This window comes from Salvelinus namaycush, chromosome 3 (assembly GCF_016432855.1).
Source record: "Salvelinus namaycush isolate Seneca chromosome 3, SaNama_1.0, whole genome shotgun sequence".
NCBI lineage: Eukaryota > Metazoa > Chordata > Actinopteri > Salmoniformes > Salmonidae > Salvelinus > Salvelinus namaycush.
In genome coordinates this window covers 72,284,351-72,301,628 of record NC_052309.1, presented here as the reverse complement: position 1 = coordinate 72,301,628, position 17,278 = coordinate 72,284,351, and the positions used below count along the sequence as shown (strand labels likewise).

The 17,278-nt window shown below is 43.5% G+C and overlaps 1 protein-coding gene across 1 annotated transcript in view; it reads left to right on the top strand.

The window, feature by feature from the left end:
• The window catches only part of LOC120044019 (collagen alpha-1(XI) chain-like), an 81,799-nt gene that overhangs the window by 37,528 nt on the left and 26,993 nt on the right, over positions 1-17,278 (top strand). Inside the window, exons 11-29 of the mRNA XM_038988614.1 lie at positions 679-732; positions 943-984; positions 1,943-2,005; positions 3,832-3,906; positions 4,720-4,803; positions 4,916-4,972; positions 5,209-5,262; positions 6,227-6,280; positions 6,527-6,580; positions 7,668-7,721; positions 7,896-7,949; positions 8,937-8,981; positions 13,452-13,505; positions 13,632-13,676; positions 13,984-14,037; positions 15,186-15,230; positions 16,181-16,234; positions 16,706-16,750; positions 17,209-17,262. Coding sequence (XP_038844542.1) covers positions 679-732; positions 943-984; positions 1,943-2,005; positions 3,832-3,906; positions 4,720-4,803; positions 4,916-4,972; positions 5,209-5,262; positions 6,227-6,280; positions 6,527-6,580; positions 7,668-7,721; positions 7,896-7,949; positions 8,937-8,981; positions 13,452-13,505; positions 13,632-13,676; positions 13,984-14,037; positions 15,186-15,230; positions 16,181-16,234; positions 16,706-16,750; positions 17,209-17,262 — 1,041 coding nt within the window. The remainder of the gene's footprint in view (positions 1-678; positions 733-942; positions 985-1,942; positions 2,006-3,831; positions 3,907-4,719; positions 4,804-4,915; positions 4,973-5,208; positions 5,263-6,226; positions 6,281-6,526; positions 6,581-7,667; positions 7,722-7,895; positions 7,950-8,936; positions 8,982-13,451; positions 13,506-13,631; positions 13,677-13,983; positions 14,038-15,185; positions 15,231-16,180; positions 16,235-16,705; positions 16,751-17,208; positions 17,263-17,278) is intronic.

Genomic DNA, 17,278 nt, shown 5'->3' with positions numbered 1-17,278 from the left:
TTCACTCAGAGACTGCTGAGACTGCTGTACATGACCTAAAACTGTATTCACTCGGAGACTGCTGAGACTGCTGTACATGACCTACAACTGTATTCACTCAGAGACTGCTGAGACTGCTGTACATGACCTACAACTGTATTCACTCAGAACCTGCTGAGACTGCTGTACATGACCTACAACTGTATTCACTCAGAACCTGCTGAGACTGCTGTACATGACCTACAACTGTATTCACTCAGAGACTGCTGTACATGACCTACAACTGTATTCACTTACAGACTGCTGAGACTGCTGTACATGACCTACAACTGTATTCACTCAGAGACTGCTGAGACTGCTGTACATGACCTACAAATGTATTCACTCAGAGACTGCTGAGACTGCTGTACATGACCTACAACTGTATTCACTCAGAGACTGCTGAGACTGCTGTACATGACCTACAACTGTATTCACTCAGAACCTGCTGAGACTGCTGTACATGACCTACAACTGTATTCACTCAGAACCTGCTGAGACTGCTGTACATGACCTACAACTGCTGTACACACAGTAGGTCATCAATCACCTCACACGTCTGTTCATGTGTCTGCCCGTCTGTGTCTGTCTGTGTCTGTCTGTGTCTGTCTGTGTCTGTCTGTGTCCGTCTGTGTCCGTCTGTGTCTGTCTGTGCCTCAGGCCAGTAGCAGACCACTGAAAGGAGAGAAGGGAGAGCCTGCCATCTTTGAACCGGTGAGCTTGAGTATTCAGACAGAATATTGCTCATGGAAATCAATTTTAGGCCCTTAGGATTTTATTTGAGGATTTTTCTTTTAAGTCGGTGTTTTGTTCATGTAATCTTTATGACTCTATAAAGACTATATGGAGTATTTATGTTGAAATATCTCTGGTATCTCTGAATGTGTTTATATGTCATTGTCATATCTCTGTGATGTTGTGCAGGGTACACTGGTGGAGGGAGCAGTCGGCCCCCCAGGACCAGAGGTAAGACCCCTGCTCCAACTACATTGATACTACATTGGTACTACATTGATACTAGATTGAAACTACATTGAAACTACATTGATACTACATTGATACTAGATTGAAACTACATTGAAACTACATTGATACTACATTGATACTACATTGAAACTACATTGAAACTACATTGATACTATATTGGAACTACATTGAAACTACATTGATACTACATTGAAACTACATTGAAACTACATTGATACTACATTGATACTACATTGAAACTACATTGAAACTACATTGAAACTACATTGATACTACATTGATACTACATTGAAACTACATTGAAACTACGTTGAAACTACGTTGATACTACATTGATACTACATTGAAACTACATTGATACTACATTGAAACTACATCATATTACATTGATACTACATTGAAACTACATTGAAACTACACTGAAACTACATTGAAACTACATTGAAACTACATTGATACTACATTGATACTACATTGAAACTACATTGAAACTACATTGATACTACATTGATACTACATTGAAACTACATTGAAACTACATTGATACTACATTGAAACTACATTGAAACTATATTGAAACTACATTGATACTACATTGATACTACATTGAAACTACATTTAAACTACATTTAAACTACAGTGATACTACATTGAAACTACATTGAAACTACATTGAAACTACATTGATACTACATTTAAACTACATTGATACTACATTGAAACTACATTGATACTACATTGATACTACATTGAAACTACATTGAAACTACATTGATACTACATTGAAACTACATTGATACTACATTGAAACTACATTGATACTACATTGAAACTACATTTAAAGTACATTGATACTACATTGATAACTTTTACTCCATTGTTTTGCCCATATTGATACTATGGACCAGTGCTGAGTGACTGTGTGTTTATTTTCCAGGGTATTCCAGGTGGACCAGGACCAATGGGCCCCCGAGGACCCAGTGGAGACCCAGGTGATTTGGTGAGTATCCTCCCCCGTGGAGTATTGACCCATAGTGAACTGTCCTCTGAGACAGTATGACCACAGTCAGGGTCCACAGGGACTGTCCTCTGGGACAGTATGACCACAGTCAGGGTCCACAGGGACTGTCCTCTGGGACAGTATGACCACAGTCAGGGTCCACAGGGACTGTCCTCTGGGACATTGTGACCATAGTCAGGGTCCACAGGGACTGTCCTCTGGGACAGTATGACCATAGTCAGGGTCCACAGGGACTGTCTTCTTGGTTTGACCATAACCACAGATTGACCACAGCCTACACAACAGGTCAGGGATGCTGTGACCTCACTGTGCTCTTTACTGTAACCTTACTGGGTTTAAGGGATTAAAGGACTGGTGATGACTCATGTGTGGGTTTGACCTAATTCACTCTGTTGGACTGTGTGTGTGTGTATGTGCGTGCCTTTTTGTGTTTGTGTTCCCTCCTTGAAAACAGCCTCAGTCCCACAGACACAAACCAACAGATGCTCAGTCGTCTCTAGAGATCTAAAGGATCTTTAACCATGGTGTTGTAGTAGAAAAACATGGAGGTCTTCCAGGTTTCACCTCAAATCAAACACATCAAATCAGATCATCAAACAAACTCTTCTTCCAAAGCAGATCAGAAACAAATGTATAAACAGTGTTCCATAATCCTGCCTGTCTACAGTATTTCATCTTCATTGTTTGTTATGCCTTACACTATACAACAGTATTCTCAGTGTGACAGATACTGCAATAAAGGTTCCTATTGAGACAAAGGCCTTTGTCTCTGCTGCAGAGAGTCTAGGTGATTGACAGTTTAGGATTAGCTCATACCTCTAATTCTTTATGAGGTGCTTATGGGTACATTAGGCTTTTGATAGGGGCATTAAGCAGAAAATCATAAGCTGTTTCCCCTCCTCTCTAGAGACAAGCTAATTGATATGAACCTAAGAGTGAGTGACATGCCCTCTGGAACTGAAGCAGAGGTTGTTTTAACGGAGATTGGATTTCAGGGATCATTCTTATGTGTTTAGCCTTACGTCCACATGGGAACACTCCCACTTACAGGCCTATAGTGTACATACTTGGGTTTACAGGCCTATAATGTACATACTTGGGTTTACAGGCCTATAATGTACATACTTGTGCTTACAGGTTTATATTTTACATACTTGTGCTACAGGCCTATAGTGTACATACTTGTGTTTTCAGGCCTATAATGTACATACTTGGGTTTACAGGCCTATAATGTACATACTTGTGCTTACAGGGCTGTACTGTACATACTTGTGTTTATAGGCCTGTATTGTACATACTTGTGTTTACAGGCCTGTATTGTACATACTTGTGTTTACAGGCCTGTACTGTACATACTTGTGTTTACAGGCCTGTACTGTACATACTTGTGTTTACATGCCTGTATTGTACATACTTGTGTTTACAGGCCTGTATTGTACATACTTGTGTTTACAGGCCTGTACTGTACATACTTGTGTTTACAGGCCTATACTGTACATACTTGTGTTTACAGGCCTGTATTGTACATACTTGTGTTTACAGGCCTGTATTGTACATACTTGTGTTTACAGGCCTGTATTGTACATACTTGTGTTTACAGGCCTGTACTGTACATACTTGTGTTTACATGCCTGTATTGTACATACTTGTGTTTACAGGCCTGTATTGTACATACTTGTGTTTACAGGCCTGTACTGTACATACTTGTGTTTACAGGCCTATACTGTACATACTTGTGTTGTTCACTGTATAAACCCTCATACAGTCATGACTAAAATCCTCCTCTCTCCCTCTGTCTCTCTCAGGGTCCTCCAGGACGTCCTGGTTTAGCTGGGGTTGATGGGATACCTGGTCCTCCAGGAACCATGCTGATGTTACCAGTAAGAATGAGATAAAACTCTCTTTATTTAAACTTCCCTCAGCTGAACACACTCTCATGTTCAGTTCCCATTGACTATGGCTGGATCCCAAATCACTCCCTTCCCCTCTGCCCTTTCAATTTGAACGTCCACGAGCGCCTCCCCCATTTGCACAAGTGTCCAAAAGCTGAGGGGGAGAAAATTATCGAAGGTGTAGGGGCTAATTAGACTCTCAGATAGCAGAGCTGCAGACTTCAGGGCTGCTGGGCTGTAGGCTTTACTATCCTGACACGCACTGCAATATGTTTGGAGTATGTGCAATTTCACACAAAAGAATGGAGAGGCGTACCTGATTATATGCCACGTGCATTTGTTTATGTCTGATTTTGAGACTTGACACAAATACCTCCAAATTAAATATTGAACTCTTACTGAGGTTTATATCTTGTAAAACGACAGGAGGGATTTGTTCATTTGACTTGCATGCTTGTTTTATTATTTAAAAGTGGAACATGAATTGCATCATTCAAGTCAGGAGTGTGTCCAGAAGTTGATGGGTTTATTCATCTCCTCACCACTCTCTGGAAGTCACCCTCAGAGTTCCATCAGCAACACGTGACAACGGAGAGCCCTCAGAGCGAGTTGGTAGGGGTGAGGGGTGAGGGGGTGGTTCATATGTTAAACTGTCCTGAGGGAGGGCAGTAACAGCTCTCAGCCACTAGGTGGAGCTGTGAGATTAAATGCTGATGAGGCCAGATGAAATCTACATTGAGTATTCCCATAGACTTATACTGCATGTATTTAGGTTGATCACTCTACCCCTTTCTCGTGTAGTTCCAACATGGTGGTGATTCTCAGAAGGGGCCTGTGGTGTCGGCCCAGGAGGCCCAGGCTCAGGCCATCCTGCAGCAGACCAAGGTAACGTCCACCTGTCCACTACAACTATAACCTGGAACATCATTACTCCTTTTACATTACAAATGAGCCTTAACTTATCTAACAATGTCCTTCTTACCCTTGTTTATTCCAGATGTCGTTGAAGGGACCTCCAGGTCCACTGGGTCTTACAGGGCGATCCGGCCCACTGGTAGGATACCCACCTAGTTCAAACCAAAGGCCACAATCTTAAATTCTACCTTATTCTCTATCTACACCTAGCAGATACTCCCCTGTCTACAGTCCACCACAACCACATTGACCAAAGCCCCTTTTGTCTCCATGCACATACAAACAATCAGCAATCTGATCATCACTAATGTGACCTAACAGGCTATTCTTTATATGTCCTTGTTTGGTCTGACTGTCTTTCCTCTCGGTGTTTAGGGTCTTCCTGGTCCCTCTGGACTTAAAGGTGACGCTGGAGAACATGGCCCAAGGGTAAGAGGATATTCTATTTTGACTTGCTACCACAGAGCAGTCAAGGTCCATTTAGATTTTGATGTATCCTGCTGGTCTCACTCTCTCTCTGTCCCTCTCTCTGTCCTCCCCCCTCTCTCTTCATCTCTCTCCTCCTTCTCTCCCCCTCTGTCTATTCTTTCTCTCTCCTCCTCCTCCTCCCCCTCTCTGTCTATTGTCTCTCTCTCTCTCTCCTCCCCTCTCTCTGTCTATTCTCTCTCTCCTCCTCCCCCTCTCTCTGTCTATTCTCTCTCTCCTCCTCCCCCTCTCTCTGTCTATTCTCTCTCTCCTCCTCCCCCCCTCTCTGTCTATTCTCTCTCTCTCCTCCTCCCCCCCTCTCTGTCTATTCTCTCTCTCCTCTTCCTCCCCCTCTCTGTCTATTCTCTCTCTCCCCCCCCTCTCTGTCTATTCTCTCTCTCCTCTTCCTCCCCCTCTCTGTCTATTCTCTCTCTCTCCTCCTCCTCCCCCTCTCTGTCTATTCTCTCTCTCCTATTCCTCCCCCTCTCTGTCTATTCTCTCTCTCCTCTTCCTCCCCCTCTCTGTCTATTCTCTCTCTCCTCCTCCTCCCCCCCTCTCTGTCTATTCTCTCTCTCCTCTTCCTCCCCCTCTCTGTCTATTCTCTCTCTCCTCTTCCTCCCCCTCTCTGTCTATTCTCTCTCTCTCCTCCTCCTCCCCCTCTCTGTCTATTCTCTCTCTCCTATTCCTCCCCCTCTCTGTCTATTCTCTCTCTCCTCTTCCTCCCCCTCTCTGTCTATTCTCTCTCTCCTCCTCCTCCCCCCCTCTCTGTCTATTCTCTCTCTCCTCCTCCTCCCCTCTCTGTCTATTCTCTCTCTCCTCTTCCTCCCCCTCTCTCTGTCTATTCTCTCTCTCTCCTCCTCCTCCCCCTCTCTCTGTCTATTCTCTCTCTCTCCTCCTCCTCCCTCTCTCTTTGTTTATTCTTTCTCAGGGTCCCCGTGGTATTCCAGGTCCTGCAGGACTCAACGGGAAGTTAGGAAAGAGGGTGAGACTTTGTCGTCCTGCTCCAGAAACCTAACAGTGGACTGTAACTCTATACAGATGTTCTGAACTGTTGTTGTACTCCTTGATCAGATACAACCAACTGTTACTACAACATATCTTTTCTCTCTCGCCTTGCCTGTCCCTTCATTGACAGTAGTGTCAGTGGTAGTGTGTAGGTTATGAGTGTTAGGGTGTGCTGTGTCCCTGGCACATGGCTGTGTTACTCTGTATGTGTGTCCTCTCCTAGGGCCGGGCCGGAACGGATGGAGGGCGTGGAGCACCGGGGGAGACAGGGGGAAAAGTAAGCTCCCTAAAATCACATTTCATCACAGTGCAGTGGGTGAAAATCAAAGTAAATTGTGTTAAGGCAGAACCTCCGCTGCTCAAGTTTGTTTGTGTGTAGTGTACAGTGGATAGTTTGTTTGTGTGTAGTGTACAGTGGATAGTTTGTTTGTGTGTAGTGTACAGTGGATAGTTTGTTTGTGTGTAGTGTACAGTGGATAGTTTGTTTGTGTGTAGTGTACAGTGGATAGTTTGTTTGTGTGTAGTGTACAGTGGATAGTTTGTTTGTGTGTAGTGTACAGTGGATAGTTTGTTTGTGTGTAGTGTACAGTGGATAGTTTGTTTGTGTGTAGTGTACAGTGGATAGTTTGTTTGTGTGTAGTGTACAGTGGATAGTTTGTTTTGGAATTAACTGAACTATTGTTGTGTCTGGCAGTTAATCTGACTGATCCAATTTACTATGTGTTATTGCGAGTTAGCAACAGGATTGTAAACGAATTAATGTTTCCATGGGAATTGTCGAATGAGGTCTTCATTTTCACTTGCTAAATAACCCTAGAGCTATCAGAGGCTCTAATACTGAGTTTAGTAGTCATATTGACCACGCCAGCGATTCAATAGTTTACAGCTGCAGGAAGAGCTTGGTAAATAAATAACGCATCCCTGGACAGCAGTGTCTTTATCGGTCAGAACAGTGTTCCAGAACAGAACAGCTAACACTCTGGGCTCGCAGTCCCAGCCAGAGACACTACACACACACACACACACACACACACACACACACACACACACACACACACACACACACACACACACACACACACACACACACACACACACACACACACACACACACACACACACACACACACACGGAAGCCAGAGTATTAGCTGTTCTGTCCTGTTCTGTGCTAAAACACTGTTCTGACAGATAAAGACACTGCTGTTCACACACACACATGCACACACACTGTTCCCAGTCAGAGCTAATAACACACTGCCAGATGGGAGAGTCCATAGGGAAGGCATCTCAATCTATTGTGTGTGTGTGTGTCTGTGTTGTAACTATGTTTCGATCTCATGCTCTTGGGTCTATTTATCCTCAGGGGGACAGAGGCTTCGACGGACTGCCAGGTCTCCCAGGAAACAAGGGCCCCAGAGTGAGTGAGGACTAGCAACCCAAGTCTCTACTGTCTGTCTTTCTCTCCTCCTGGGACTGTGTGCATGTTTTGACATTTATGTGTGGGAAGCATTTGTGACTGCTGATGTGTTTAATGGCATTGAACATCAAGTCTACATATGCCTTACACAGTATATAATGTATTTTCTCCTAGGGGGAGAGAGGGAAGCCTGGACTACATGGGCCTGATGGGGAGTCAGGAGAAAAGGTGAGGACAAAAAACAACCATAAATGTACTATAGGGTCCTGCGGAGTAACCATACCCAACATCCCCTTCAGCAAAGTAACCATACCCAACATCCCCTTCAGCAAAGTAACCATACCCAACATCCCCTTCAGCAAAGTAACCATACCCAACATCCCCTTCAGCAAAGTAACCATACCCAGCATCCCCTTCAGCAAAGTAACCATACCCAACATCCCCTTCAGCAAAGTAACAATACCCAGCATCCCCTTCAGCAAAGTAACCATACCCAACATCCCCTTCAGCAAATTAACAATACCCAGCATCCCCTTCAGCAAAGTAACCATACCCAACATCCCCTTCAGCAAAGTCCAGGAAACATGGACCCCATGGGCAGACACCGAATTTGAATTCCATTTCTATGTGTGCTGTATGTTGAAACCAGAGCCACATACCGTTCTGTATAATAACCGTACATACATATTATACGAGAGGTACAAAAATGTATGCACTCACTAATGTAACTCTGGAGAGGAGCGTCTGCTAAATGACAAAAATGTCAAATGTATTATGCTATACATGTGGGTCGAGTTGAAACCACTTTTCCATGAGGCAAGGTAAAAGTGAAGGACGCCATTACCATGATCGGTAGAGGAAATTCTCCGACAGTACCACAGTTAAGCAAAGCACCCAGATCAAAGCACTCACCATTCAGATGAAATTGAAAAACCTTGAATTTTTAAGACATCTCTGTCATTCTGGCTTTTGTTCACTCAACAACAAGCAATCCAAATATCAATGATTTAAAATCCAGTGTAGATTATAAATTAATTTCAGACAAATTTTCATTTATTGATGATGAATTGTGGTCAGGACAAGGCATGTTAGTTATGTGAAATTGGGGATAGAGGATGGGTGTGATGTATTACGTAGACATATCTGTGTGTCAACTGATTTCTTTAATAGGGCAGTATTCTCTCCCTGTTGACTCTTTCTCGTGTCATTTTTTAGGGTGTAGATGGACCCGTAGGGCCGAGTGGACAGCCCGGTGAACCTGTGAGTAACCACATCACTCACACACACACACACACACACACACACACACACACACACACACACACACACACACACACACACACACACACACACACACACACACACACACACACACACACACACACACACACACACACACGTTCCCCCACCCCCAGGCGGCTCTATGACCGCGGTATGCCCAGGCTGATTCACACTCCATCTTTATCCCAGCAGATGAGGAGGAGGCCCAGTGGGGCTCTGCCTCTCTAAATGGATCACCCAGAGACCAAAGAAATAGAGGACTGTATTAGACATGTTAGGAGGGCTGTGTTAAGGCTCACGCTGAATGTGGATCTACTGATTGTCAGCGTGCTGTTGAGGCCGTCTGAGTCAGAATCGTGCGAAAATGTCATTTTCCATGATTCTACATGTAAAATCGGTTTGCACTCGGTTCGCAACTACAGCACTCTCTGCAGGCAAACGCTATTGGTGTGTCCGAGCCCTTAAGTACAGAGACTCAGGAAAATAGAGGAGCTGGGGGTTTGGATGAGAGAGAGGGGAAGTGAGGGGGGAAGGGGGAGAGAGGGAGGGAGATAAATGTGAGAGAGGAATTCAGTGGGTGGTGAATGAGATAAGAGCGAGTTAGAGAGTGAGGGAAAGGGAGAGCGAGATGGTAGAGATGAAATCCTGGCCTGAATGATTATATTTCCATATCAATCACTTCAAGGGAGATCACAGATGTGGCTTTGGAACAGGTGGCTTGGCCGAGGTACAAAGAGTGATGCTGACAAAAACAACACACGCAGCGACACCCCCAACCCGCTTCATCTCTCCTCACAGACACACACACTCACTCTCACACAAATACACACTTGCCCATATGCGCACAGGCTCATTAACTTGCTCTTCCTCAGACACTCACACACACATACACACACAGACACACACACTCAAACATACTTACAATATTTCTCAAACACACACACACAAATGCATGATGAGCACACAGAAACACACAGAAACACACACACAGACACACACACATATATACTGTATATACAGTACCAGTCAAAAGTTTGGACACACCTACTCATTCAAGGGTTTTTCTTTATTTTTCAAATGTTTTACATTGTAGAATAATAGTGAAGACATCAAAACTATGAAATAACACATGGAATCATGTAGTAACCAAAAAAGTGTTGAACAAATCAAAATATATTTCAGATTTGAGATTCTTCAAAGTAGCCACTCTTTGCCTTGATGACAGCTTTGCACAGTCTTGGCATTCTCTTAACCAGCTTTATGAGGTAGTCACCTGGAATACATTTCAATTAACATGTGTGCCTTGTTAAAAGTTCATTTGTGGAATTTATTTCCTTCTTAATGCATTTGAGCCAATCAGTTGTGTTGTGACAAGGTAGGGTTGGTATACAGAAGATAGCCCTATTTGGTAAAAGACCAAGTCCATATTTTGGCAAGAACAGCTTAAATAAGCAAAGAGAAATGACAGTCCATCATTACTTTAAGACATGAAGGTCAGTCAATCCTAAAGATTTCAACAACTTTGAAAGTTTCTTCAAGTGCAGTCACAAAAACCATCAAGCACTATGATGAAACTGGCTCTCATGAGGACCGACACAGAAAAGGAAGAGCCAAAGTTACCTCTGCTGCAGAGGATAAGTTCATTAGAGTTAACTGCACCTCAGAAATTGCAGCCCGTAACAAACACATCTCAACATCAACTGTTCAGAGGAGACTGTGTGAATCAGGCCTCCATGGTTGAATTGCTGCAAATAAACCACTACTAAAGGACACCAATAATAAGAAGAGACTTGCTTGGGCCAAGAATCACGAGCAATGAACAAGACCGGTGGAAATCTGTCCTTTGGTCTGATGAGTCCATATTTGAGATTTTTGGTTCCAACCGCCGTGTATCTGTGAGACGCAGAGTTGGTGAACAGATTCTCTCCGCATGTATGGTTCCCACCGTGAAGCATGGAGGAGGAGGTGTGGTGGTGTGGGGGTGCTTTGCTGGTGACACTGTTTGTGATTTATTTAGAATTCAAAGCACATAACCAACATGGCTACCACAGCATTCTGCAGCGACACGCCATCCCATCTGGTTTGCACTTACTGGGACTATCATTTGTTTTTCAACAGGACAATGACCCAACACACCTTCAGGCTGTGTAACCTGCCTAAATGACTACTGACCCGTAGCACTCACGTCTGTAGGCATGAAATGCTTTGAAAGGCTTGTCATGGCTCACATCAACACCATTATCCCAGAAACCCTAGACCCACTCCAATTTGCATACCGCACCAACAGATCCACAGATGATGCAATCTCTATTGCACTCCACACTGCCCTTTCACACCTGGACAAAAGGAACACCTATGTGAGAATGCTATTCATTGACTACAGCTCAGCGTTCAACACTATAGTGCCCTCAATGTTCATCGCTAAGCTAAGGACCCTGGGAGTAAACACCTCCCTCTGCAACTGGATCCTGGACTTCCTGACGGGCCCCCCCAGGTGGTAAGTGTAGGTAACAACACATCCGCCACGCTGATCCTCAACACGCTGATCCTCAATCCTCAACATGCTCAGTCCCTTCCTGTGCTCCCTGTTCATTCATGACTGCACGTCCAGGCACGACTCAAACACCATCATTAAGCTTGCTGATGACACAGCAGTGGTAGGCCTGATCACCGACAACGATGAGACAGCCTATAGGGAGGAGGTCAGAGACCTGACCATGTGGTGCAAGGACAACAACCCCTTGCACCACATGGTCAGGGTGCAAGGGGTTATTGTGGACTACAGGAAAAGGAGGACCGAGCACGCCCCCATTCTCATCAATGGGGCTGTAGTGGAGCAAGTTGAGAGCTTCAAGTTCCTTCGCGTCCACATCCCCAACAAACTAACATGGCCAAGCACAGCAAGACAGTCATGAAGAGGGCATGACAAAACCTATTCCCCCTCAGGAGACTGAAAAGATTTGGCATGGGTCCTCAGATCCTCAAAATGTTTTACAGCTGCACCATCGAGAGCATCCTGACGGGTTGCATCACTGCCTGGTATGGCAACTGCTCGGCCTCCAACCGCAAGGCACTACAGAGGGTAGTGCGTACGGCCCAGTACATCACTGGGGTCAAGCTTCCTGCTTTCCAGGACTTCTATACCAGGCGATATCAGAGGAAGGCCCTATGAATTGTCGAAGACTTCAGCCACCCTAGTCATAGACTGTTCTCTCTGCTACCGCACGTCAAGCGGTACAGGAGCGCCAAGTCTAGCTCCAAGAGGCTTCTAAACAGCTTCTACCCCCAAGCCATAAGACTCCTGAACAGCTAATCAAAGAGCTACCCAGACTATTGGCATTGCCCCCCATCTTTTTCACTGCTGCTACTCTCTGTTATTATCTATGCATCGTCACTTTAATAACTCTACCTACATGTACATATTACCTCAATTACCTCGACACCGGTGCCCCCGCACTTTGACTCTGTACCGGTACCCCCTGTATGTAGCCCCACTATTGTTATTTACTGCTGCTCTTTAATTATTTCTTATTCTTATCTCTTACTTAATTTTTTTTGTTTTGTATTTTCTTAAAACTGCATTGTTGGTTAAGGGCTTGTAAGTAAGCATTTCACTGTAAGGTCTACAGTACACCTGTTGTATTCGGCGCATGTGACAAATAAAATTTGATTTGATTTGATAAGGGCTATTTGACGAAGAAGGAGAGTGATGGAGTGCTTCATCAGATGACCTGGCCTCCACAATTTATTTATTTATTGGATTTTATTTAACCTTTATTTAACTAGGCAAGTCAGTTAAGAACAAATTCTTATTTACAATGACGGCCAACCAAAAGGCAAAATTCCTGCTGTGGGGATGGGGGCTGGGACTAAAAATAAATAAATAAAATATAAATATAGGACAAAACACATATCACGACAAGAGAGACAACACAACACTGACAACAACATGGTAGAAACACAACATGGTAGCAGTCACCTGACCTCAACCCAATTGAGATGGTTTGGGATGAGTTGGACCGCTGAGTGAAGGAAAAGCAGCCAAGAAGTGCTCAGAATATGTGGGAACTCCTTCAAGACTGTTGGAAAAGCATTCCAGGTGAAGCTGGTTGAGAGAATACCAAGAGTGTGCGGAGCTGTCATCAAGGCAAAGGGTGGCTACTTTGAAGAATCTCAAATATCAAACATATTTTTATTTGTTTAACACATTTTTTGTTACTGCATGATTCCATATGTGCTATTTCATAGTGTTGATGACTTCACTATTATTCTACAATGTAGAATATAGTAAAAACAAAGAAAAACCCTTGAATGTGTAGGTGTGTCCAAACTTTTGACTGGTACTGTATACTGTACCTGTATTTGTCATAATTTGAGGATGTATATATATATACATGAGCTTATATGAACCTCATACAGTATTGATCAGTGTGCTGTGTTTGACTCTAGGGTGCCAGAGGACTTGTCGGAGCCAGAGGGTCCCCTGGGCCACCTGGGCAGCCAGTAAGTCGACATCCAACCTTCACCTTAATGCTGTTCATTGGGCAATTTAACACCCTTCAAACCAGTCTGATATTAATAGATAACATCGAATACAGTTAAATCTGATTAGCTGTCTTTCTCTTTCAGGGTATTACAGGTGTGGATGGAGTTCAAGGGTCAAAGGGCAACCTGGTCAGTATTTTAAACTTAACTTTGGACTTGTAGTTTTCATGACCTCAAAATGACAACAGTTGATCCATGATGACTATAATGGGTGAATAAAAGCTTTCTAACGATGGTGTTTAGAAACACAATCAGACCTGTGGAATGCAAGTGACTTTTATTAATTAAAGTAAACACACCTAAAAAAATCATTGACCACAGTGGAATAGCAGTCCCATGACCCTGTTTAGGATTCCTAGCATGTGGGGCTCTGACCATGTGACCAGGGTTGTGTGAAGAGAAAGTGTGTGTGAAGCTTCTTGTTGTTTTGTCTCAGGGGCCACCTGGAGAGACAGGGCCCAGCGGTCAACAAGGAAATCCTGGATTACAGGTAACCCACAACCTCACACAAGGTCAACACACAACAACATGTTGTCAAAAACATCATCCATAAAAAACACTGTCTCAACACTTTCTTTGTCTTTCCATTCTTTCTCTCTTTATCTTTCTACTCTCTCTTTATCTTTCTACTCTCTCTTTATCTTTCTACTCTCTCTTTATCTTTCTACTCTCTCTTTATCTTTCTACTCTCTCTTTATCTTTCTACTCTCTCTTTATCTTTCTACTCTCTCTTTATCTTTCTACTCTCTCTTTATCTTTCTACTCTCTCTTTCCCTTCTGTCTCTTTATCTTTCTACTCTCTCTTTATCTTTCTACTCTCTCTTTATCTTTCTACTCTCTCTTTATCTTTCTACTCTCTCTTTATCTTTCTATTCTCTCTTTATCTTTCTACTCTCTCTTTATCTTTCTACTCTCTCTTTATCTTTCTACTCTCGCTTTATCTTTCTACTCTCTCTTTCCCTTCTGTCTCTTTATCTTTCTACTCTCTCTTTATCTTTCTACTCTCTCTTTATCTTTCTACTCTCTCTTTATCTTTCTACTCTCTCTTTATCTTTCTACTCTCTCTTTATCTTTCTACTCTCTCTTTATCTTTCTACTCTCTCTTTATCTTTCTACTCTCTCTTTCCCTTCTGTCTCTTTATCTTTCTACTCTCTCTTTATCTTTCTACTCTCTCTTTATCTTTCTACTCTCTCTTTATCTTTCTACTCTCTCTTTATCTTTCTACTCTCTCTTTATCTTTCTACTCTCTCTTTATCTTTCTACTCTCTCTTTATCTTTCTACTCTCTCTTTATCTGTCTACTCTCTCTTTATCTTTCTACTCTCTCTTTATCTTTCTACTCTCTCTTTCCCTTCTGTCTCTTTATCTTTCTACTCTCTCTTTCCCTTCTGTCTCTTTATCTTTCTACTCTCTCTTTATCTTTCTACTCTCTCTTTCCCTTTCTACTGTCTCTCTCTCTCTCTCTCTCTCTCTCTCTCTCTCTCTCTCTCTCTCTCTCTCTCTCTCTCTCTCTCTCTCTCTCTCTCTCTCTCTCTCTCTCTCTCTCTCTCTCTCTCTCCCTCTCCCTCACACACACATGCACACACACACGCACACACACACACACGTTAACCTGATTAATGCTTTGTTCTGGTCTAGGGCCTTCCTGGTTCTCAGGGTCCCATCGGCCTGCCAGGAGAGAAGGTAGGCACCGTGCATCTCTCTTCCTATCAGATTTAAAGACCTGATCTTGTGACCGCTATCAGCTCCGCCCCCAGGGGAGGCTGGCCTTGAACGTTGTGACCCAGTACCAGCCACTCCTGGCTCCCATTCAGATTACAGAGGACACTTGACAGGAAATTAATATCCAGGAAACACACACTGGAACACACACACAGGCAGGCAGGGAGTCAGTTCTGTGCTATCACACACCAGAGCCTCCTCACACTATAGCAGGGCTACTCAACTACTATTTCCTAGGTGGTAAAGGTCCGGATGGATATTGTCTTCATCGGCGTAATAAACCTTGTGAGTCGTGACCCATATGACCCCAGACTGTTCACTCTCCTCTTGTTGGCAGAAAGAACATTTAGCAGTTTCTAACTACATTTCCCTACAATTCTTCTACACATTTTGTCATGGAGCGGAGAGAAAATTGTGCAGTTTTAAAGCTAATTCCCTTCAATTTTATGTCCACAAAATCATTGAGTCAACAAAATCCATGGGGGCCCCCATGGGCATATCATCTGTCCATGATAACTACAAGATTTAGATAGCTGGTTAGCCTAACATACCTACCTAGCTAACATGGGCTAGTTGATCAACTGTACAGTACTGACGTGTTAGAAATATCTCTGTAATGTCTGTCAGTGAATGACATGACAAGAGGAAAACTTCCACATGTAAAAACTGCACCTTGTATGTTCTACTGTTACAACTCTCAACCACATTGATAAATTGAAAGCCTGAGTTTTTTTAAATGATTTATTTTTAAAGTCGGTAGCCACCGGTTGAGTATGGCTGCACTAGAGGCTAATCATAGTCAAAAACACATATAGCCTGTATCACATTGTTGTAGTCTGGTTGTTACCCTTCAGATTGATTTGTATATACAGTACGTTTCACCACTCATGATCTGTCTCTGTCCCCCACAGGGTCCCCAGGGGAACGGTGGGCTGCAGGGACTCTCTGGTATCGATGGCCCTACTGTAAGTACATCCATCTGATGCTTCATCAGCAGCACTGATAGCGCTGACCTTACCAGGGTGCATTACCTCTTCTCCACCAGCAGGGGAGAACAGAAGGCATTAGGAAAGTTCTCCAACGCAGCATTTCAATTAGCTCTATGAATGAAGGATCTGTTTACAAAAGGGCTTAGCTAAACTTACATCCACATTACGTAATAGTAAACAGGGCTTATGTTTCGCGTGTACTGTCATGTTCTGCAGACACAACACCCTCCAAGTCCCTCTATACATTGTGCTGTATTCACTTTGCTTTGCACTGTCCATCAAGCTCCATTGATTGTTTCTGAACAGACCTGGAGATCTGTGGAGAGTTCTAATAGTAAGGTACCGCCGGCTGGTACAATGCTCTATTACTTGTTATAAACATGTGTGAGCCTTTATAATGTCTTATAATAAGACTTCTAATATGCTGTGTCTGTTCAATGTGTGCAGGGCCATCCAGGAAGAGAAGGCCCCCCAGGAGAGAAGGGGCTCAATGTGAGTTACAGTACAGCCCGTTAGACCTGCCTGGGTCACCACGGTGCCTTCATATAAACATCCATATTATCCAATCACGTTCACTCATCACAAGTCTCACCTCACATTCGTTTAATGCATTGTCATCGGACACTCCCTTCCACTCCAATCATGTTCGTCCACATTAGCTCACTGTCATCATCATCATCACCATCATTGTACGCTCACTCCCGTTGACTCGTCCTTTTCAACATTGTATTTTCACAATGTCATCGTCATTGCGCAGTCACATCAATCCACTCCGCTCATCAGCGGTATGGTATTGATCATAAAGTGCACTCATCGTCATTGTCCAGTCAAAAGCACTCATTGCCATTGTGTGATTTGACTACATTAGCCCAACACAATTGCTCACTAGCATCTGTATAATGGATAGTGCTTTTCAGACAGATGAATCCTGATGTTGTTTTGTCGTACAGGGTTTGCCTGGAACCCAAGGGCCTGTTGGTTATCCAGGGACTCGCGGTGTCAAGGTGAGTCAGATGCGAT